The following is a 22,869-nucleotide window of genomic DNA, read 5'->3' on the forward strand; positions in this document are numbered from 1 at the left end:
ACTGGAGTTTTACCTCATCTTTGACATCAGTTTAAGAACAGAAAATAACGAAAATGAGCCTTATATTAATAAATAGGCCTAGACTAAAATCCACCTCTTCAAATGACAAACGTCTAAAGGTGTAGGACTAGGCCTAGTATGCCTGTCAGAAAATGAAACTGCCTCAAGATTGAGGATGATAGGATGATATGTAAAGGTGTATTCACTGCAATTCAAGCAACAATGAGCAGGATTTACTGTTCTTTGTAGCTCTGTGTTTGGTTGGTAAACCGTTTTCAGACCACCCTCACTCAGTTACATTTTGATGATAGAACCCTTTGAGAGGAAAAAGACAATACGTCACGTAATTACAACTAGCCGCCCAGAATTAGGCCTACATTTCTGTAGGTCTAGAATAATTTATTTTAAGCTCTTTGGACCAAAATGACAAAATGTAGCCCAACTTGGAGGTTGCCAATATGTTTAGCTGTTGCTGTAATTTTTCAGTTTAATTATACCGTACATTTTGTATTGTGCATCTTGTTTCTAAAAACGTGAAATGTAAAGTTGTGTTGTGTGGGCAGAAAGTACTGTGAGACAGAATCATTTACACAGTAGGGAACTGTGAGAAATATGAAATGTGTGCATGAATTTACTGATTATGATGGAGTTGGCTGTGTAAAACCGACAGATAAAAGGAGAGTTTGTGTCGAATTGTATCAGTACATTTGCTAGTGAGGTGGTTAATATAAGGACCTAATTTTGAGTCAGATAATTCATAGCAGAAAGTAACCATTTTGTCACATTTTATTACATGAAGTTGGTGCCTTGATCATGCAGAAAGCTTTGGAAATGACTGAAGCCTTAGTACCAGAGGTGTTACTTGCAAGAGACCTCCCGATTTTAAGCTTTATTAACAAACTGTGCATTGATTTTTCATGAATTTTACAATTTAGGAGTTGTTTATATCAAGAATCATTAATCACTTAAACGATTTTTGTCTTTAACCCCTACCTAGGAGACCTAGGCTACTTGATCTACACGTGATTGTCAATAGATACTGGCTACCTGACTTGAGCAGAGCATCTAGTGTTGACCACTCACCCAATATACATGTGATTGTCAATAGATACTGGCTACCTGACTTAAGCAGAGCATCTCGTGTTGACCACTCACCCAATATTGTGGCTTTTTATTTTACACAGTTGGATTATACCTAATGAACAAAAACTGAAATGCACACATTTCCAAAACAACCCTCTGCATCTGATCACACTGTTTCACAGTGGACTACTTCCACCAGCATCTGTAATGGCTATATTGTTGTCTCAGGATGGCAGGCTACTGGGCTCTGTAGATACCTCTGTAGATCTGTGGTGGCCTACTGAGAGCTGAGAAGTTACTATATACTTTTTAAAATGTACTATTCTTTGCTGAATACAAAAATAATGAATGTCATCTGTCAACATCTTCATAATGAAATACTATTCTGCTTGCTTCATTATTCACTTTCAAAACGAAGCAGTAGGCTACAATCATGGTCCTTTTATTAACTAAAGGATGTTTGCTTGACTCCATGCACTTGTGGTCCTACAGTGTGATAATTGTATTTGCAGGATGATACAATATTTCGAATGGTTAAGTCAAACACATCTTAAGGATTCATTTATACTGGTGGAAAGTGATAGATACACACAATCCCGGAACACAATTCATTCAAATATATGTCTGCATATAAGCCACAGTCTTTGCAATGACATTCTTTTCACCTAAAGGCTGGTCATGCTCAGCAGGCTACCATTTTAATGACCAGAATGGGGTGGTCTGCTGACTGGAAAGCATTTTACTGATACCCACATCAAACATCAGAATTTAGGCACAAACCTTTTGATGTACACTAATTAGATGGCAGATCATAGACATCATCATCAAATCAAAAGACAAAACCAGATCTTCGACATGGCATCGTGTAGTGTGTTCTGTCTTTGATTCCACTGCACGTGACATTTCCACGCTACATTACCAACCAAGGAGATGGATGTCCTCTGCAAACCATTTCCTTTGAAGCCACAGCCTCTGATATAAAGTAGCAGAACTACCACTGCACTGAAACTATTGGAGTTTACTTATTGGAGGTTAGTGTTTTGCCTGAAACTAAGCAAGTGCCTGTGGAATTTCATGACTTTAGGGTTAATACAGGGTACCTCAGTGGTTGGCTGCTTATTGGCAAATGTGCTGACCTTTTAAGGGCAAGGAATGATCACAATGAGGTCATCTCATCATACTCAAAACTGTGCAGAGGGCAACACGATGAAGAATAGACCTGATCAAAGGCAAGATGATCGCTTTAACACATAAAAACACTGCGCTCCATACAGCAAGTGAGTGAGGGACTGACCTTAACCCATCTCACAGACCTGTGACAGGACATTCCTTTTGTCAGGCAGACTTATCGTCCCCTACATCTCAAGTCAACAAGACTCCAGAAACAAACGTTGCTGTAACAATGTAACATGGATGATGTAAATGTGGGTATAGACCAGGAGACTGAACAATCACCCAAAGATTGTTTCTTTTTATCAAAACAGTAAAACGATACAATGAGCCCAGATGAAACAATCCTGGCCAAACTTTGTGACCTTTTGTCATTTCTGTTGATGTAGTTGAGTAAATCCCCCAAAGAATTAAACAAATATCTAATGGCAGGCTTAAAGTTGGGGTGTAAACCAGTGGGTTTGACACCTGTGCGTAGATGTGGGAGAGGTCTTAAGTGTTGCAGCAGGAAATACTCCCTGTTTACTTGACAAAGGACACAACAGACATGGTACCTGTATTAGATTAGACTATTGGTCTTGAGGGACCTTCTTTCTTGCAAGCAACGTGAACATTTCGGAAACATAATAAAACATTATAATTACTTTATTATCCATTGAACATTTTCTATTTATTTTTTTTTCCATTTTTTTCTGGTGCTGACAGACCTGAAGTTATGGTGAATCAGAATAAGAAAAAAATCTCCTGATTGATATAACATTTCTGTTTTGACAGAGAGAAACAGAGTTTGATCAAAATATCGTATTGACCAGTGTTTGCTTGGTAGTATGGCATTTTTATATATTTTAAGTAGGAAATTCTCTTAATAATGAAAGTTCTTAAACATATATTAGTATACCAATTAGAAGCCCAACAAAGGCTCAAGTATAATCCTGGGTATTTTGTGTAAAGTTGATGGAACTGCCAATATTTCATACCCCTCAAAGTAGGCAAGGAGAGGAGATGGTAACAGTGATTGACCATTCTGTATTCCACAATGCTACCAAACTTCCCAAAGACTTCATCGTTTCCACTCCAAATGTACTGTCATTCTGGTGGGCAAACAGTTTCACAAACGCGAGAGGGCTAATAGCGGTTTCATGTTTGGATGCTCCAGTGTAAAATTCATAGTCTATAAAAATATTGAGATTTACGTGAACATAACTTTCTTACTATGTTATTAAAAACTCCAGAATGTCCTTTGTGGTTACACAGTGGGATGTACTGTATAAATATTGTATAAAATAAGGCAGTCTTTTCAGTAGGATAAACCAGATACAAAAAAATTCTGGGAGAAAAATCATTTCAAGTCCAAAATATTTTTTCTTTTCACAGATTTCTGCTGTTGCCGAGTGCCGTGTGGAGTTACGCATCTCAGGGTGGTGTATCTGCGTGCACACACAACCAAACACCCAAGTGATCAACAACTTAAGAGCTTATTCCCAAATTCAGTATCCCAGCCTTGGACAAATATTAGAGAATATTACATATCCATCATTGTTTACAGTGCAATATAAATGTGTCATTCAAACTAGTATTTGTAATAAGAAAATAAAAATGTCTTTATGTGAATGATTTTTTCTCTACGGATATTAAATATGGACAAGATTTACTGGATTATAATTTCTGTTAATCAGCTTTGGCTTTCTTTGTTTTTTTTAACTTTGTTCTTTCTTCCATTTCATTAGCTAATTAATAATTTCATTTATTTATTTTAGTATAGAAAATAATGAACATCTAAAAAAAACAAAATAAATATACCAATGTCAATCTGTAATAGTGACCTTTGTTCCAGGTGGTTACATTTGTTTTGACTTCAGTAAGCATCCTAAATAAGCTTAATTTATACTTTTCAGGATTGCCTTTGAAGGACTGTGGAGTTTGCCACATATCCTTTTAAGTCAAGGATTAGCATAGTAGACATGTCTTTTAAAGGGAAAATCAAATAACCCAAAAGAAAGAAAAGAAAAACAAACAGCGAGGACCAGTACAGATGGAGTGTGGTTCTACAGTCTTTCTTCTGAAAGGATGAGCATGAGCAGTCCTGTCGTGGTGGCAGAGGTCTGGATGAGCATCATTACCACACACACACACACACACACACACACACACACACACACACACACACACACACTCCCCCTAGTCTTCCACGCTACTTCCCAACCCCTCACCCCCTCTCATAACAGATGCCTCTCCAAAAGTCTCTCAGCATCTTTTGTTTCTGTGTTTGTTTGTTCTTAATCTCCGTCCTTCTGCTAGAGCTGTGCAGTCTAACAAAGATCATCCATGCCTGCATTGGAAGGCTAGACCCCATTTGTACTGCAAGAGGGGTGAGTGGGGCTCGCCCATACAGAGTCACTGAACATCACCAGTCCAGTTGAGCCACATTGGTGCGCAGAAGACAAGTACGTGTTTCTTTTTTCGTTTTCTCCGGTGTCCCCAGTTTCGTGCGCGTCCATCGCTTTGCCTGTCCATTCTCAGTTGTAGCAGGCAATTACCTGCAGTCTGTGTTTTGAGCTAGACTGAAGCTTACAAAGGCAGGTGGGCTGGGACGGGCCGGGCCGGGCGGGGCTGGGCCAGGGCAGCGGTGCTGGCATGCGCTGTGGCAGAGGTGGGGAGAGAGGGGTGCGCAGACTCCGGGGAGAAGCTGCCTGGAGCTCTGCTGAGGAGTGGTTGGACCAGGCGAGGAGCGGTGGGACTGTGGCGAGGGGGGGCCGACGCCGAGTGCTTTACTCTGGCGGAGGGCGCAGGCTGTGAAGCTTTCGCTCGTCGAGGCCTTTCCAATACTTGTAGTTGTTGTCCAGGTCCTGCATTAGATTCGGCAAGTCTGCAAATGCTGGGGAGCACAATCAAAAAAGACGAGACAAATGCATGAGAGCTCCATACAAAACTATGCGAGAGAGCATCAGGAAGACATGGGAGTCAACCCTGAAGCTGTCTGATAGGCAGTGTGAATATTGTGCCATTGTAGCACCTTGTTTAGTATACGGTTTCATTAACATTGATTTATTATTGACAGATTCAAATCATTATTTCATTAAACTTATATTGCCATCCAACATACAAAAATATTTAGCCGATTTAAAAACTATTATTATTACTATGCGTTATCAAGCCTGTGCAATTGCAAGCATTCTTAGGAAAATAACAATTAAAAACCATGATTGTGGCTTTAGGAGACAAAGAGTAGAAATTACCATCCCAGGCATCAAACATATCGTTGATGAAGTAGTCAATGAAGGAGATTTGGGATTTGGGAATGCTACAGGTATTCCTGTCAAATACAGGCATGACCACCGGGAGGCCCTGTCTCTTCTCCTCATCCGTCTGTGCAGACAGTGGAGAGAAGGAGAGAAAGAAACAGAATGAGAGAGACAGACAGACGGACAGACTTCTCTTTCAAAATTATGTGAAAGTGTTCAGGGATGTATTTAAATATGCAGTGCTTCACATGCTTGACAAGGAGGTGATACATGTTTGAGGTAAACCAAATATGTCCAGTTACTGTCAGGAAGCACATAAATCGCAAACATTCAAAATTTGAAGTCAGCTAAATATACACATATATTTGACTGTCCCTATATGTTCCAGTTACCTGTGCAAAATATTCTTCTGAAATGCGCCCAGCCCATTCAATACACAGCTCCAATGGTCGGCAGGGATTTGAGATATCGGCACACTTAATGAGCATGCGTTTGACAAGAATGCGATTCTCAGGAGTCGTCAAAATGCCTTTGACAGATTCCTCATCCCCGCTCCCCTAGAAAAGGTTTGAAGAGTGAGAGTGAGAGAAAAAAGGAGCAACAGAGAATGAGATTTAAAAAAAAAATACAAAATCAACAGAATTAGCGTTTGTGTTGCAACAACATTACAGAGCTTTAATGAGAACAATCTGGCCCGAAAAGCGTTTCGTCTCCACTGGCCTCCCAAAGAAACTCATGTTAGTTTATTCCTCTACAGCAAATCTTTAGAAAATCACTTGGCCTGGACTGGGCTACATTCAATGTCTAAATTGAATTACATTAATTACTCTAAAGGATGAAATCCATTCAGCTCCAGTGCACATAAATGCTTTCACTGTTTGCTGGTTGGCCAGTTTGAGGAGTGGAGACATTTAAGGGAGCAAGGTAGGCAGATCCCACCATTTTCCTTAAAAAGCTCTAGGATCCTTTAAAATGGCTCTGCAGGGCATTCCACACTGGGTTGAGAAAGCTGGTACCAGCCTGTCAAATTTTCACCCTACGCATCTGTCTTTGGCGGCTGTCTCGTGGGCCACAGCTATATCCAGGCAGTGGCTCTCCCTTTAACCCAAATCCCAGTCCCTTGTGGAGGAACACAAAAGTACAGCTTTCAGTCCTTTCCAGAGCACTGTAACAGCTTGAAGGCTTTGGCTAGGTGTTCCCCAGTGCTGGGTGGACAGTGTCTGCTTAACTTGGCAGTAATTCATGTGGTGAAAGTTAACAATAACAGCACTGCAGACATACAGACCCATGGTAGACACAGATATCAAGGATCATTATGAGAAAGACTAACTATTCCAACTATGCGGCGATCCTAAGGATCTGAGCCATTTGGCTACACATACGCATTGTGAATCTGTGTTGATGCATAAACATTCTTACCCCATTCTCTTCCAAGGCTGCCAAGGGTTTATTGATGCTGTTGACAAACTTGTTGACATGCTCAAAGTGCTTGGTCATCTCGGTGGCCAGGACCATGTCGATGATGGCTTGCCGGAGTGTGCGGTACTCGTTTCTGAATAGACCAGAGGGGGGAAAACACAGGATGGGTTCAAATGTGATGAGTCTGTTATGCATTGTGGTCACGGGCCCAATGAATGGGCTGCATTGTTGAGGCTCCCCCTATCAGAGGGGATCGTTGCATTTGAAGGGCACCGGACTGGGACTGAAATCACATTTAGGTAAGACCCCTGTCAAGGACATGCAACAGCAAACAGGCACAGCATGCAGGCATAATCGTTTGGACAATCCCCTATCGAACGCCTTCCTGCTGTTTGGAGTGTTCATGAGGGTTGGTCACTATTATGAAAACAAAGCTGTGCATTTCTGGTTTCTGGCAACAAAGGTTGTCGTGCAGTGATTCAATTCAAGCTAGTTAGTCAATTAAATATCCAAGGTGAAGTTTATACATCTTATCTGTAGTAACACAACAGTGACACAACATATGGACAAAATCAAATTTTTTAAACAAAAATCGTATATCATATATGTCAACATGAAAGGGTGTTTTGACATGCAAGACACAAATGGCAGGCCGGTATCCCACCTCTCCATGTTCTTGAAGATGTTGCACTTGTCGTCCCTGATGGTGATCTGGAAGGCTAGGGCGGCGTGGTGGCTCTCCAGCACGGCCGTGTCGTTGTACAGGATGGCCAGCTCGCTCCCGGCGTTGCACAGGAAGGAGTTTGTGCGGCCCGGGTGGTCTACGTCATGCACTGTGGCGGCGATCAGGGCTGCAACCTCATCTATGGGTTCCAGGCTTTGCTGTTGACAAGGCATAGCAGAGTATGTGGAGGGAATTCTAATGACTGTCCTGTCCCAGCCTGGACAAACATGTGTGGCCCTCACCGCATCGTCTAGTCACAGCCTCATCACCTCAGGGCAAGTTGGACAGTCAAATGACCTTTAAGTGCGCCACTACTGCTTCATTTGTGCCATCAGTGGTCTGTCATGCCTGGCTACTGGTAATTCAATAAAGAGCAATATTTCGGACAAACAGTCCACAAATTCAAGTGAGAGTGCACAGCCTATTTACTGCCATCTATTGGCTAAGCTAATAGCGCAGAGCTGCCACGGGGGTTGAAAATAGAGCATTTCATAATCAGCTTACATTCCACAGCGCACATGCATAACCAGCTAATGAGGCAGAGATACATTTAGGCTAAAAGAAACCTTCCCTCTGATGACGGCAGCGGTGCTCTATGCATTAGAGTGGGCCAGCTCACCTTAACTCTCTCCTTGCAGAGGAAGTAGGCGGTGGCGTGAAGCACGTCGGCCGCGTGGCTGGAGTTGTGGTAGGAGTTGCTGGAGTGGTAGTTGGCCTCGATCACCTGCAGCCATGACCTGAGCGTGGCCTCGGGGCAGGTCAGGAACTCGCAAACGCCGAAGCGCGAGAAAATCTTTAAGCCCAAGTAGGTTAAAGGCCTGCCAAGGGAAGAGTGTCCTGTGTCAATCAGATGACCAGATGGCTCCCAATGATATTACAGAAATATTCCACATTTATGATAAAGGATTTAGGATCAAAAGGATTACTATGGACACTGGATTGTGACCTTCTGGATAAAACAATTACTCAGAAAATACAGAATACATTTTTTTTTTTTCTGGAATGACTTGAAAATATAAAACTTTTACTGGGCGTAATGAGAAACCTTCAAAAAGTGAAATTGTGGAACTGTTTGTCCATTGAACACAAAGGGTAGAAACTGTACAAACTGTACTTGCATGCAGTGATAAGTAGGCCTATGATAAGATTAAGCATGGCTTGATCACTTTCTCAAAAAGTACATCAGTGAACCGCAAATCTGTGGTCTTAAAGCAGAGAAGACAGAAAGCCACAGAAGCCTCTGGCACTTCTATGCTGTGAGCTGGAGCATACTGAAGACATGGCCTACTTCCCCACCCTCCCACCTCCCACCTCCCACCCCCATACCGCTTTATAGTGGCTGCCTCTAGGTTGAAGATGTCAAAGTCCCATGAGTCTTCATTTTCCATGGTCTGGGCCACCCGAGGGGGGATGTCGTTGAGTGAGAGCGGCGTGGTCAGGTGACTGGGGATGTGGTGGGGCTCTGAGGACACAGAGAGGCATGTCAGTTAGCATCAAGAGCACAAGCTTGGGAACAGGCAGCTGGAAATGGATTAGCCTGGAAGCTAAACATGACGCAGGATGGGACAACTGGAAGAGCACAGAGACCCCCCACTGTGATCACGCCGCTACTGAAGGCTGCACCGCAGACATTCTACCTCGTCTTAGAGCACGACATTAAAAACACCAGCTTAGGCTGCACTCACGTTTCGTTGAAAATATGTATTCATTTCCGGATAGTCTTCGTAAGCCATCCTAAAAAAAAGAAAATCACAGTCAGACAAAAGACACTCACTTTAGGAATTATGACATTGAAATATTAAAATAAGGACACAGCGTGGTCTTTGCACTGATGTCAAATGTGCAACTAATATCCTGCATAATGTATGATAAATAGCAGAGCCGTGAATGGTGACAGAATGGAGTGCATAGCATTGCACTGGTGATTGCTGTGTAAACATGTGAAAACGCACAAACAAACTCAAACCCGTCCTCACAGTCTCCCATGGGGCAGCAGGCCTCAGCTCTGCCCCTCGTGCCTCTGTGTGTGTGTGTGTGTGTGTGTGTGTGTGTGTGTGTGTGTGTGTGTGTGTGTGTGTGTCTGAACGACTGGAGTGAATGTTTACCTCAGGAGTGAGAAAGGAAAACGAGCAAGGCTCATCTTTGACCTGCACATTGTCTGATCACGCATCAGCTTCAGTACACACGCATGCTATTTTAAGCCCTTCTCTCTGCAACACGGACTCAGAGGCAACCCAGAAACAGAAAACCTACTTTGAACACGTGTCATGTCTGCCAAGAGCTCAGACAAGAAATACCTACAACAATATTATTTACGAAGCCCACGGAAGAAAAAAAAAAAAAAAAGAGTGACACTGCAACGCCAACATTTAACAAGATACTGATCAAGAATTTGAGCGTAATTTCCTCTGGAGTGTTCTACCGAGAGGGAGGCAAAACACAGGCAGGCCGCTAGCCAGGCTTCTGCTGTGTGGCAGAGAGTAGGCATGTGAGCGCAAGTCATGGCTCTTCATCTAATCCTCCAAGAACAGGATGTTTCCAGGCCACTCGGACTGAGAGGAAAAGTTCATTGGAGAGGGTGTTGTGGAGCCGAGCGAAGCGGCCAGCTTTTCCTCTGCAGCCTACAGGAGCACAAAGGAGGACAATCTAACACTTCCTCTGGGCCACGGCCAAGACTGCCAACTTGGCACTCTCTCTCTCTCCCTCTCTCTCTCTCGATCCCCCTCGCTCTCTCTCTCCCTCTGCCACTCTCCCTCTCTCTCTCCCCATCACTCTCTCTGCTCAACCAGGCTTGACTGCAGTTCACACACATAAACACACACACACACATACATACATGCATACACATACTCACACACACACACACGGACAGTCCTCCAAACATTGCATTCTTGTCTCTCATCAAGATTTGAAACAGCCAATAGAGAAGTGTATAATACAGCTCCTCAGACTATGCTGATTTAGTTTAATAATAAATAAATCAACAATAATGTCCCCTAATAATTTTTTTTAAATTTAAAAAGCACTTGGTAGGGAGACGAGTACCACGACTACTCCAACTTCTCAGAGACTATCACCCCGCATTTAGAACATAATTTCTCCTTTAATGTTCTCTCCTTGGAAGTCACCAGCACGAGTCCAATTCATAGGGGGAATATGACACTACAGCGGGCATGGGGCCGTCTGTTGTAATTCATGAATAATTAAATAAGGCCTGTAATGTTTCAATCATACAGTAATCACATTTCAGAGAAGCATTTAATTAAATCAATCACTGGCTTCCCAGAAATTACTCCATTTCACCAGTGGTCTGACTCGCTGCCACGCAATGGTCTATGAACATCCGTGGTTCCCTTTTAGAGGCGACTTTATAAAGGCTCAGCCGCCTCCATGCTGTCCCTCTCGGTGTTCAAAGGCAATACTAAACATACAACATCAAAGACTGGGATAGGACAATTCTATAAATAACTTTTGTATTCATTATATTCCATTCTGTGCCCCATCCAATGCTAAAAGTTCTGTGATCAAATGAAATGACAAATCTGTGCAGGAAAAGAACTCCCCTACACACACACGCCTCTATATATCTGGTGCATATAACAGCTAATATACTGGGCTTTAACTCTTGGGCCTGTGGCTGAGCTTTGGACACCAACCGTCATCAAGCCCCCGACAAGGTCGTTGGTGTGGGGGTCCTCCTCCTTGGTGCCCAGCTGCGGGGAGTAGAGCTCGGTGGTTCTCAGGATCTCGAGCACACGGTCCAGGGCCTCTGCCACAGGCATGGGACTGCTCTCTTGCGCTGCGTTGATGATGTTTATCACCTGGGTGTGAACAGACACACAGGAGACCACCTCAGCACTGGGGAGCGAGCACCACGGCAGACAGCGGGACAATGGGATGGGGGGTGGGGATGGAGAGTGGGGGAGCAGGCGCTACAGTACCTTCGTTATTGGCGCTTCTATGGTCATGGAGTGGATCCTGGCCATAGAGGAGTGCCTTCTCTGCGAGCTTCCTGTGACAGATAAAACAAACACGCACGTTGGGCTTGAGTCGCTCCCTGAGATGGGTCGGCTCAGATTCCCTGAGGTTCAAGGAGAGCCTGTGTGTGCGTGTGTGTGTGTGTGCGCGTCTCTGTGCGTGTGTGTGCGCGTCTGTGTGCGTGTGTGTGCGCGTCTGTGTGCGCGTCTCTGTGTGTGTGTGCGCGTCTGTGTGCGTGTGTGTGTGCGTCTCACCGTCGCTTCCTCGTGATGTAGTGGAGCGGACATCCAGGGAGCCTTTCCTCCTGTCCTTGTGTTTGCAGGACTGGATATCTGAGAAAAAGACAACACCACTGAGCCCCACACACATCCACTATGTAGGTCACTTCAGCAGAGGGCTCTGGGGATATATATACATTATGGATGGGGCTTAACTCCTTTTCAAATGTCAACTGTCCTTTTGTGGACTTTTTTTGTTCAAACTTTCCTTTAGTAGCCATACATTTTGAATATTTGAATACTTTCTGCTCAATAGCTCCACAGTAATAGTTACCACTCGAGTGGGGATGTAAAAAAATCCGTATCTGCTCTATTGTACTGTTTTGAAAAAAAAATGACAGCTTGTCTTACCTGTCTGAGATTCAGCTTGTACACGATCACTGGACTTCTCAGTCTTAAAAGGCAAATGGGAAACATTAACAAAACTCTCAAATGAAACATAAAATAGTCCAGGCCTTTGCATGTGAATCATTCTGCTTTTTGTGCATCTATGAATAGCTCCTTACCTTATTATTATCATTTAAAGGCCTGTTAATAGACACATAGTGTCGAATTTTTCTGAAAAGTGAAGAGAGACATCATGAAAATGTGAGACCTAAAGAGAATCTGCCTTAATCCCTAAAGAGAGACAGGCCAGGTAATTGAGTTTAAAAAGGGAATGAAATTAATGAAAACTGCACACTCACCCTCCCTGTCCAATAACAGGTGTAATTTTCACATTTTGTTGGACACTGTCTCCATTCTTTTTTTTGGCATAATAAATCCCTTGCCACTCCTGAAAGATAAATATAACATAACATAAAAAAAACATATAGGCATACTGCCTATATTCAGTGATTTCATCCAACAGAAACAAACACAAGCCATTTTACAGAGCTCTTATTTTACAGCATGACATGAACTATTATAAGACAAGAAGCCAAATCTGCATAAGCAATAAACTGAATCTGCAATCAGGTTCTGGCATAGAACATACACACACATTTTCTGCTTTTGCACTTTGAAGCACTGGACCAATAAAAGAAGAAAACTCAAATGAAATGATTGTAAGAAAAAGAATGCATTTGTGAAATATATCAAAGCGGTCAGCAACCCCCCCCCCCCCCCCAAAAAAGGGGGGGGGGGGGCAGAGCCAGAGCTGTGTCCAGTCGAGTCCTTTCATGTCTGCCGCCCCTCGTCTGCTCAGCCTGGTTCAAAAGCACCTTCCCACTGGTACCCTGAGTGTGGATGACCTTCGTCCCCTCTGAAGTAAGCGTTCGCCGCATAGCCAGCCCCTACTGATCTGGCCCTTTCAAAAATAAATAAATAAATAAATACGGGCCCTTTGTGTCTGATGCCTTGGGGCGCCGTGAGTGACGGGCAGGTATTCAGGCTGGTGCCTCAGCACCGAGGGAGGCTCAGGCTCTTCAGGTCTACGACCAGGAGCCTTCCCTGCAGTCTGCGAGGTGCTGAGCGTCCTAATCTTAACTGGGGCAGAGGTGCCTCATATAGACACACATCATTATGAACACCTCCTCTCAGCACATCCTGGGATTTCAATTGCACTTGGATGACCTGACACAGTACTTGATCTGATGTTCGGAAAAAAAATACGTATAGATATGCTGTACTCACCTTTCCTTTCCGTATGCAAGAATTTATCGTTTCAAGGAGATCAGGCTTATTCTTCTCGCTTTTAGGCACTTCTATGATTTCCTTCCCTATGAGTTCGCCTTTCTGGTATCCCATGATCGACTCATATGCAGGGTTTACATACTGTAGAAAGACAGGAAGGGATGGTATCAATGTTCACAAAATGAAGGCCTCAAAGAACCTAGGAAATTCCATACCACAAACACCAACACAATCCTAAAATAGCTCAACAGAATACATTATTGTATACACATAGGAGCCTGCATATCTCTTAAAGAGATATGCTTAAAGAACTGAGATGGTGACATAAGTGATCCAATTGTTTAAACCGGGCGTGGCAACTGGGTTTCAGAAATAACAACAGCAAAAACAACAACAACATCTACAATGGCACATAATATCAACAGCATCAGGTGATGTATTGATAACACAGAACAGAGTGTGGTCCTTGATTTCAGCAAGGCCCTAGAGCTTTGCCAAAACAATGCGTTTTCAGTACCGTTAGCAAATTCGTCACTCATCCCAGCCCTCCGTGGCCAACACAAATGCTCCTTTTATATGAAAAAAGAACATGATAAAAATACATCAACCGCCCCGTGACAAAAGAAGCCATTCAACCAAGGGAGAAGACAGATATCATCGTTGATATCATCAGTCACAAGACTTTCTAAGCAAGCCTCTAAATAAGGGGTGAAGACTATCACACACTATCACACTATCCTATGGGTAAGCAGAGAGACACACACACACACACACACACACACACACACACACACTACAGGAGAGCTCTGTTGAGCGCCTTCACTTAAATGGCCGCACTACGGAATGCCAAGATAATGACCAGTCCTTTTGGTGTGACTGAGTTCCATTGAGGAAAAGAGCAGGATTCTCTCCAAACGAACCTGAATCACTTGATCTTCACTTGTGATCTCAATGGCCTCTTGACTCTGCTCCAGTGCAGTGAAAATAGCATTGCAGGCTCTGGGAAAGGGAAACATGGACATTGACACAAATAAATATATGGGTGATTTCGATGTAAGATGGTGTGAAGTGTTAAGTTACAGAGAGCATTTAGCTCTTGTTTTCAGGCCTAAAAACAAATGTATCAATTTATCTTCCTGACTTTCCTTACTGTTGACCCAATTAGAGAGGCAGAAATTATTAGCAGTAATGCAGTGTGTACAACATTATTAAAATTACATCTTAGATTTGTACACTGTAGATAAAACTACAGTTTGTTACAGTATTCTCCATTACTATGTACTTGTACTACAGATGAAAAGATGTTTATGTTAAAAAAGAGAAAAGAACCCCTTTTCAGGAAGAACCAAATCAAGCCGGAACACACCCGCATACACAACCACGCTCCTTAGGCCACAGAACCAGTTTAGCACCTGCAGTCCACAGGTAGAGCATCTGGCTAGCTCCATTCACTTCTTTTAAAACACCAGGCCGCATAAAATCACAGGTGAAACCTCCCTCTAACAACAGTTATAGTTGAAACTCCAACCGTTTATGAACAAATTAGCTTTTTCTGTGAGTGTGTTGTTTGGGGGAACTTGTGTGCCTTGGTGAGGCTCTTTAAGAGGCCAGTGAGTGCTAACGGAGAGCTCACCTTAGCTTGAACTGGGCCCGCACTTCTCCATGCTCCAGCTGGATAAGCTCATTGTAGCAGGCCATCATGTTGGCATTCTCCACATACCGCTAATGGGAATGAACACACACACACACACACACACACACACACACACACACACACACACACACACACACACACACACACACACACACACACACACACACACACACACACACACACACACACACACACACACACACACACACAAAATGTGGTCCAACACAAACATTAACAATTGTAATTGCTTGACAATCTGGCATTTTCACTACATGCCAAACAAGTGTTTTAGTGTTATATAGTAATGTCGCAAATATGTCTACGTCAATCAAGGGTTAAGTACTGACGCAAGCGACGGGCACGTAAACGTGATTTATGCATTTTTTCCCTTCGCCGGTGAATAGCTCAAACAAAGGATTACATCAGGTTTATATTGCACAATTGGTCAGGTTTGTCGAGTGCATGCCGCAGTTCAGCAACAGCCAATATGTTAAGCACTTGTGAAAAGACTCGGTTTAGAGGTGGCGTTATACTATAACTATAATCCATGTAGATGCAATGGAAATTATGAATCTAGTTCTAAATTAATCCAAAAAGTAGGATGGCAGAGATTTGTGTTAATGTCCTATTAATCTGCTGATATGACACAAAGGAAAGGGGCCATGAGGGAACACTTTACAATTAGAGCTTTTGCAACGATTATTCAACTCTGTGACGTAATCATGATGTGAGTGCAGGCAAACGAAACAGTCAAGTTGACACACCACAGTCGTGACAAATACGGCAAAATACTGCATGTTTCAAAACTCTCACAAATATCTTTGTTTAAAATGTAGCTCTATGGATTCTGAATATCATTGTAGTGACAGATCAAAGCCTTACTCACTCTGTTAAATCCTGCCGCTATCAGAGACATCACAGTGGCTTCTTCACGGTCCGGCCTTTAAATGACAGTTAAGAAAAGCCATCAGGAAAGAAAGAACCAGCCAGTCTCACACAAAACTCTCCGCAGTTGGCTAAACTGGCATAACAGTGAGTGTGAATCGTGCAGCTAGGTTAAGACACACACACTGCTCTTAATTAGTCAGCTGTAATGACTATCATACAGTCTTAAAGTCATGGAATTACAAAAACTGTTTGCAGATTAACAAGTGAAGACAAATGCACCTCTTCAGCACGACAGATTAAAATACACAACCGTATACTTACCTTTTCACAACAGCAACAATCACAGTGTTTTCTGATGAGTTCACCGCTCTAATTGACCTGTATTTAAACAGAGAGAGCTATTTAGCATGTGCTCCACTGGTCAGCGTGGTGGCATCAAATCAATGTTGGTTTAGTTATTCATGGTCCGATTCTCAGAGGCAGATCCCAGTTGTGCAGCTCACTGTAAATAAATACGCTTTTGAAAGAATGCACTGTACATGGGCAGTCATCAGCTAGCAGTTAGCTCAAGCCTTTCACCATAAAGCCTCTTTGGTTCTTTCTCGGGCAGCACTGCGTGTACACTGAGAGTATAGATTGGCCAAAATGAATAGGGTTAACATACAGGGAAGGCAAGCTAAATGAATGTTTATAAAGGTGTTTTGGTTTAGGCCTGAGCTAAAGATAGCATGGAGGGGGGTGTGCATTTCTCATTTGAACGGGACATGACTTCACCAGCACCTGACAGAATTTAAGCTGGAGAAATCCCGGGTTTGCCTATGCAGGGAAATCCAGAAGGCGAGACTTCTGTTGGTTGTATCTCCCGAGATGTTTCTTACTGAACAAAACAGTAACGATTCTCTCTCTTCATTACATATTTACTGCAACTGAAACTGCTGGGCTACTCAGACTCATGGGTGAAAAGAAAACTTTAAATCTTATACTGACGTTGAATTGCATAATGACCCTTACAAAAGAATATATATATATTTCACAGTAGTTAAGGTCAGTCCTTGTACTGAGAAGGCAAGATAAAAAAAAAAAACATATTGGAAATAAATCAATGTAGTGTACTTGCACATATCGCACATTTTGTAGACCAATGGTTTTAGCCATGTGAAAGTTTTTGTCATGTTCAGAGAATTGTTCTTATTCTTTTAAAATTAATTCACCTAATTATTTTTAATGGATTTCCAACCATCCATTTGACTGGGTCAGTATTACAATTCACTGGTCAGGAGAAAGTGATGACCAGTGAATTGTAATACTGACCCAGTCAAATGGATGGTTGAAAATCATTAAAAATAATTAGGTGAATTAATTTAAAAAGAATAAGAACAATTCTCTCAACAAACAACCCTTTTGAGACTTGCTCTCTTCACCTGAAATTACAAACCTCAAAACATGGTGTAATGAGTAATCCTGACCAGTGGCTTCTAATACGGAGAATTATATTGTTTACTAATGATACAAATACAATATAAGAAATGTGACATTTCAATGACACTGAGATAACAGCTTGAAATCTGGGTCATGTAATACGAAACATAATTCAAAATCACAAGGACAAAACAAGAATCTTCAAAAGAGGGGACCTACCGACATAGTGCTTCTGCATCAAAGTATCTGGAATGTCTGTGATCGATGATAATGAGGTCATGATGCTTTTCTCGGAAGCACTCGAGTGCAGATTCAGGAGTTCGGGCTATGCTGCACTTGAAGTTGGCTTTCTCACAGGCCCAACAGAAGCCATTGCTCTGGCTGTCTTCTTTGGCAAACACTAAAAGTACCTATTGAGAAAAGCAGACAAAAAAAAAAAGTCACCTTTTTCACACAGCAACCACCGCTTTTTGAAGATCATTCGATTCAACTAAAATGAACTAACATACTACACTTCTTATGGTTATGAAACAATGTTAATTCTGAAAGAAGGACTGCATAGCTCACAAGGACAACAGTTAAGTAAACAGGGCATGATCAGTAGGGCTGGGTGGTATATAGAAAATATCTATATATTTTATATAGGAAATTACCATATTGGTTATATCGAATATGAGTAATATAGGCTAAGCAGGTTACCCCCTGCGTGCGTTTTAAACTGACTGCATTTTAACAGGGACAGTAAAGACAACAGCAATCTGACAAATTATAGTCACTAAAATTATAGTGTGTTAAGTTATAGTAAACGTCAGATTGTGGTGATTCAAGATGACAACTTACATTTTAAAAAGCAAATTGGCTCACTAATTTAGCTAGCAAACAACTGCTAGTTAGCTAGCATAGCAAGCTAGCTGCCATCACTAACGTCTAGTCTGTGTGTAAATATCTGCTCATACACTTCAGTCAGATAGCTTAATGCATCATCAATTTTACAAGGTGAGCAGAAGCTTACAAAAGACGGTCTGATAACTACATTTATTACTCAACAACCCGTTTGCTTAGGGTTTTTACTGGCGTTGTGTTCTGAAACATTACAAAAAGGGGTTTCCTGAAAGATTGTTGGAGAAAATTCATCACTCATTCATCTAACTTCTGGACTACACTACCAACAACAACCATATACTGGAACACCTGTAGCCCAACATACAAGACATTGTCGCTACAGGATGGTAGTCCTTTGGGGGATCGTAGTCCCTCACATTGCGCATGCTCAGACACAAACGGTTTACGGCATAAGGCTCAACATCAACATATCTGGCTTGTCTTAACGCATAATGTAGGTTTATTTAACGTAATATTTAATAATGTTGTAAACGGTTTAAACGTCAACATATGGGGCTTGTCTTAACGCATAATGTGGGTATATTTAATGTTATATTTAATTATGTTGTAAACGGCTAACAGCATAAGGCTCTACGTCAACATATGAAACGAAACTGGGGAGAGACTTTTTGATCCTCCACCTCATCTGTTTTGTCCACTGTGACATCTTCTTTTTTTTTTTTTTAATAAATGGTCATGTTTTCAAAAAACTGGCTTTCGTTGCTTTTCTCCATGATTGAAAACGGATCTGTCGTTGTGACGCATGCGCGCGCGGCTTCGCTGTCGACAGCGGGGGGGGGGGGGGGGGGGGGGGCGTTGGAGTGGGGCGGGTCGTAACTGTGAATGAGGAGTCTCGATCAACAAATGATCATGAGACTGACTCACACTCATTGGCGGAGAGGTCCCAAAAGATATAGAGATATAGAAAGATATAGAGAGGTCCCAAAAGATCGACTCTATGCAGCATTGGCCTAGATGGCATGTGGAGCCATTTCCAACCCATGAAAGGCAGATTCTTAAAAACGAATCAATATTAGCACCAGCATGGATGTGTTTCATCACAATACAGTCATATCATTTAGTTTACAGCCCAAATACACCTTTAAGTGTACAGTCCCTCTCCCTGATGCTGTATGCGCAATTTGTTTAAATTTTCTATTTCAGCTGACAGCAACTATTTAGATATAGGACAGTATGATGTGTTAACTTATTTGATATTGCAAATAAATACAGATACTTAAACATTATACTACGTCAAGTTTTTCAATTATATCGTATATCATCATTTATCCTCAGCATATGGAGATATGCGTGTTTTTTAGCCATATCGCCCAGCCTTAACGAGCAGTCACGGAACCATCAGTCACACCGCATGTCTGGAGATTGACTGTGGCTGCTTTTCTGCCGCGCGTCACGTCTCGTGCGTCAGTCGCTCTTTAGTCCGGCACTGTGATTTACACTGTTGGTCACACTGGCATCAGCTTCCCTCCACTGAACCACCGAGGCTGGGCAACAAGGTGCTGCAGCCCCAGGCCAAATCAGCCATTTAGAGCACAGGGCCTGCCAAAGGCATTTTAATGTAACTCCTGTGCTTGCGTAAATAAGAGCCAAGCACTGAGGCCCCCCTCTAGAATTTGCAACACTAAGACCAAATCCATGAGTCATTCATACTCTCACAGATGTCATCTTGAATCGGGGCAACAGCGCAGACAGTGAACATTAAGAATGAGCAGTTTGTTCAGTAGAATATAGTTGTTTTCCTCTCCGTCTTTTTTTCCACGTGCAATACAACAGCCAGAAAAGGTACAAAAGAAAAGCTGTGTTCGGAACAACCCCTACAGACAGACCCTCTGGGGTTAAGTTTTGTGGGGGGATAATTATGGTTTGAATTCTCCTGAAAGTGTCAGCCCTTCTTTTTTCCCGAAAGCATTACCTCATCGACCGATCACAGCCCAGTAAAGGCATCTGGACTTCTGCGGGCTAACAGAAACCATGAACCTAAAGCTCTCGGAGATACTGATAGGACTAGCACACAGTAGAAATACACAAGTCACTCACACAAGTATGTGCAGTGCTAGTTCAGAATTATGTCAGAATTCCACATTGACATGCTGTTGAAGTCCACATTCTTGCTGACCGTGAACATCCCAGTAACATTGAGCCAAGAAGTATGTTCCATTTTCACTGGAGTTGAGACCCAGATTGTCTCATATATACGCACAACATAAGGGACTAAAGTATCCATGGAAAATGAAGTAAGGACTGAGAGTTGAATGAAAACACCAGAAATTACTAAAAAGAGCTTGGGAAACATAAGCAGGAGGAGAGGACACTTTGCAGTTTGATGAGGTAATTTTACACAAGAGGATTACTTTGGCAGTTTGAAACTGAATGTCTAGAAAACATCATTGTTAAAAACATTCAGCCAAGTCCCGTGAGCAAGGAAGGAATGGCAGGATCAGCTGTGAGTCCAAAGTGACAAAAACAGGAAAGGGAAATCTCTCTGTTTCATTTTCCTACTGTGATTAAACTGAAAAGCATCAATGCAAAACTGACAGGTATTGTTAAATATTATACCTCAAGCAAGAGCCTTCACTTCTTACTTGGGATGGGAGCTTATGAAATAAAAGAGTCAAAAGTCATGAAAGCGCCAGTGAAGTGGGTGATTCAGTCGCAAGCAAGCAACATAACACTATATGAACGTAATCAAATCTTTAGATCTTTTGATAAAGATCTTTATCAAAATGATCAAAGCCTAAAGATCAGTTATATTCCTGATTTGTACTGGTGCAGCAACATGTAATAACATGAACCAAACATAACCCATTTTCTGCACAGAACTAAAACAAACCACCCCATGAATGAGAACATCACTTCCTTGCACACTGTCAATCCTTTAGCACACGTAACAAAGGAAAAAAGGCCAAGTGCTGCTCTGCCTTCTTATAATGAACCATTCAATGTCTGAGACTGCCAGTGGATCCAAGGGCTTTCTGTGTCCCCCTCGTATGAGATGGATTGTCTCTTATGGTATGCTCATTGTTGCAAACGGGCAACACCGTTGCCATGGTAACCTAAGGGTATGGCGTTCACAATCCTCCCATTAACACATCGCTCTTTTGGGCACTGAATGAAGAATTGTTGCCTATTGTCTTCAAGCTATCGGAGTGATAGTCTGCTCAATGAGGTCGCATCCAGATGTGTACGCGCTGAAGTGACACTGCAAATAATCCATAAAGGCAGCTCTTGTTTTACACACAGTAGACACAAACTGTATTTTGGCAAGAACATTCCGGTTCTCTAAGAATGACCTCAACCCATTGCTCCACTGCAGAAAAACAAATGCTTAGTTGTTGCACTTAGGAGGAAGATGCCCTTTGGGGTACTTATTTGTTCATTACGTTTTAAAAGCAGAGAGAATGCTTGACATTAGGCCTACCTGAAGCTGATCTTCGTATAACTTCATTGGTCCAAACTGCACCTCTGTTAATGTGGTCTGAAAGAGAAATTGAACAAAACAATCAGAACAATGTACAATCATTTCCTTCATTTGAAGTTAATAAAGATAAAGATGACATGCACTGTATAAAGACAACAATTCACCATACCATTCAAAAACTTTATAACAATGGGATATCACATAGATTGATGACGAAATATTTGATCTGCTTCAGATACAGTTAGTGTGTGTAGGGGGACACCTTAGATCCAAGCTGAATGGATAATCTTGACATACACTGATAAGAAAACACGTTTGCTTCTGTGAAGAATGGAACTCTGAACAAAGCAAATTCAAACTTTCTTCCAAACGAGAGGAGAGTTCTCTCTGCAAATAATTTAGCTTCCTTCCTCCTAATGGAGCTCCACACAGGGGTTAGTATCTATGGCAACCAAGCCCTCTACGGACAGCCACCCCTCCAGAATTCCTCTTCTCAGTAAACAATCTGTGCACGTGAGACGCGCACCAAGTGGAATTTGAAATTAAAGGCCGATTTGAAATCACTTCTTGCAAAAAAAAAAAGAAAAAGTAAGCCCTTTTAACAAGCTGCTTAGCCCAATTGTAATCCTGCCATGCCATGTCAACAGGCCCAGCTACTGTGGAAGGGTAATAAAGAGGCGATTTTGTTGTGCTTAGAGAAGTTGGGTCATCCACAAAGCCATCCTTCAGAAACAGTTTTAGCCGCCAAACTGCTGTAGTGGGACTGTATTGTGATTGTACCTCATTGCTTACAAAATAATAAATCATAAAGTTGCCAAATAATAGATGATCAAGTATGATGATTGAGAGTCAGTTGCATGAATGTGTGAAATGGACATGTGATGTATTGTATACTCATTGAAAGCTAACTATACATGCAATAATGTCATTTGAAATATACCAAAGAAAATGAAATACTTCGCTTTTTCTGTATCAAGGCTAGCAACATTTTGGATTGTATGTGTGGGCTTATTTTGGTGTGTGTCGCTTCGTTTATTTATGAATCCAGCATTGCTGCTATGGTCAAAAATGTGATGTAT

General features: G+C 42.1%; 1 protein-coding gene across 1 annotated transcript in view; it reads right to left on the reverse strand.

The window, feature by feature from the left end:
* Positions 1-858: 858 nt before the first annotated feature.
* Positions 859-22,869, reverse strand: part of pde8a (phosphodiesterase 8A) — a 37,588-nt gene continuing 15,577 nt past the window's right edge. Inside the window, exons 2-22 of the mRNA XM_012814946.3 lie at positions 21,791-21,847; positions 17,689-17,879; positions 16,372-16,428; positions 16,049-16,103; positions 15,142-15,230; positions 14,429-14,507; positions 13,509-13,649; positions 12,581-12,669; positions 12,401-12,452; positions 12,246-12,288; positions 11,871-11,948; positions 11,580-11,650; positions 11,295-11,459; positions 9,324-9,372; positions 8,965-9,100; positions 8,258-8,456; positions 7,579-7,796; positions 6,915-7,047; positions 5,888-6,052; positions 5,490-5,619; positions 859-5,128 (exon numbers count right to left, since the gene is read on the reverse strand). Coding sequence (XP_012670400.1) covers positions 5,022-5,128; positions 5,490-5,619; positions 5,888-6,052; positions 6,915-7,047; positions 7,579-7,796; positions 8,258-8,456; positions 8,965-9,100; positions 9,324-9,372; positions 11,295-11,459; positions 11,580-11,650; positions 11,871-11,948; positions 12,246-12,288; positions 12,401-12,452; positions 12,581-12,669; positions 13,509-13,649; positions 14,429-14,507; positions 15,142-15,230; positions 16,049-16,103; positions 16,372-16,428; positions 17,689-17,879; positions 21,791-21,847 — 2,304 coding nt within the window. The 3' untranslated portion in view covers positions 859-5,021. The remainder of the gene's footprint in view (positions 5,129-5,489; positions 5,620-5,887; positions 6,053-6,914; positions 7,048-7,578; positions 7,797-8,257; positions 8,457-8,964; positions 9,101-9,323; positions 9,373-11,294; positions 11,460-11,579; positions 11,651-11,870; positions 11,949-12,245; positions 12,289-12,400; positions 12,453-12,580; positions 12,670-13,508; positions 13,650-14,428; positions 14,508-15,141; positions 15,231-16,048; positions 16,104-16,371; positions 16,429-17,688; positions 17,880-21,790; positions 21,848-22,869) is intronic.

This window comes from Clupea harengus, chromosome 6, assembly GCF_900700415.2.
Source record: "Clupea harengus chromosome 6, Ch_v2.0.2, whole genome shotgun sequence".
Taxonomy (NCBI): Eukaryota; Metazoa; Chordata; class Actinopteri; order Clupeiformes; family Clupeidae; genus Clupea; species Clupea harengus.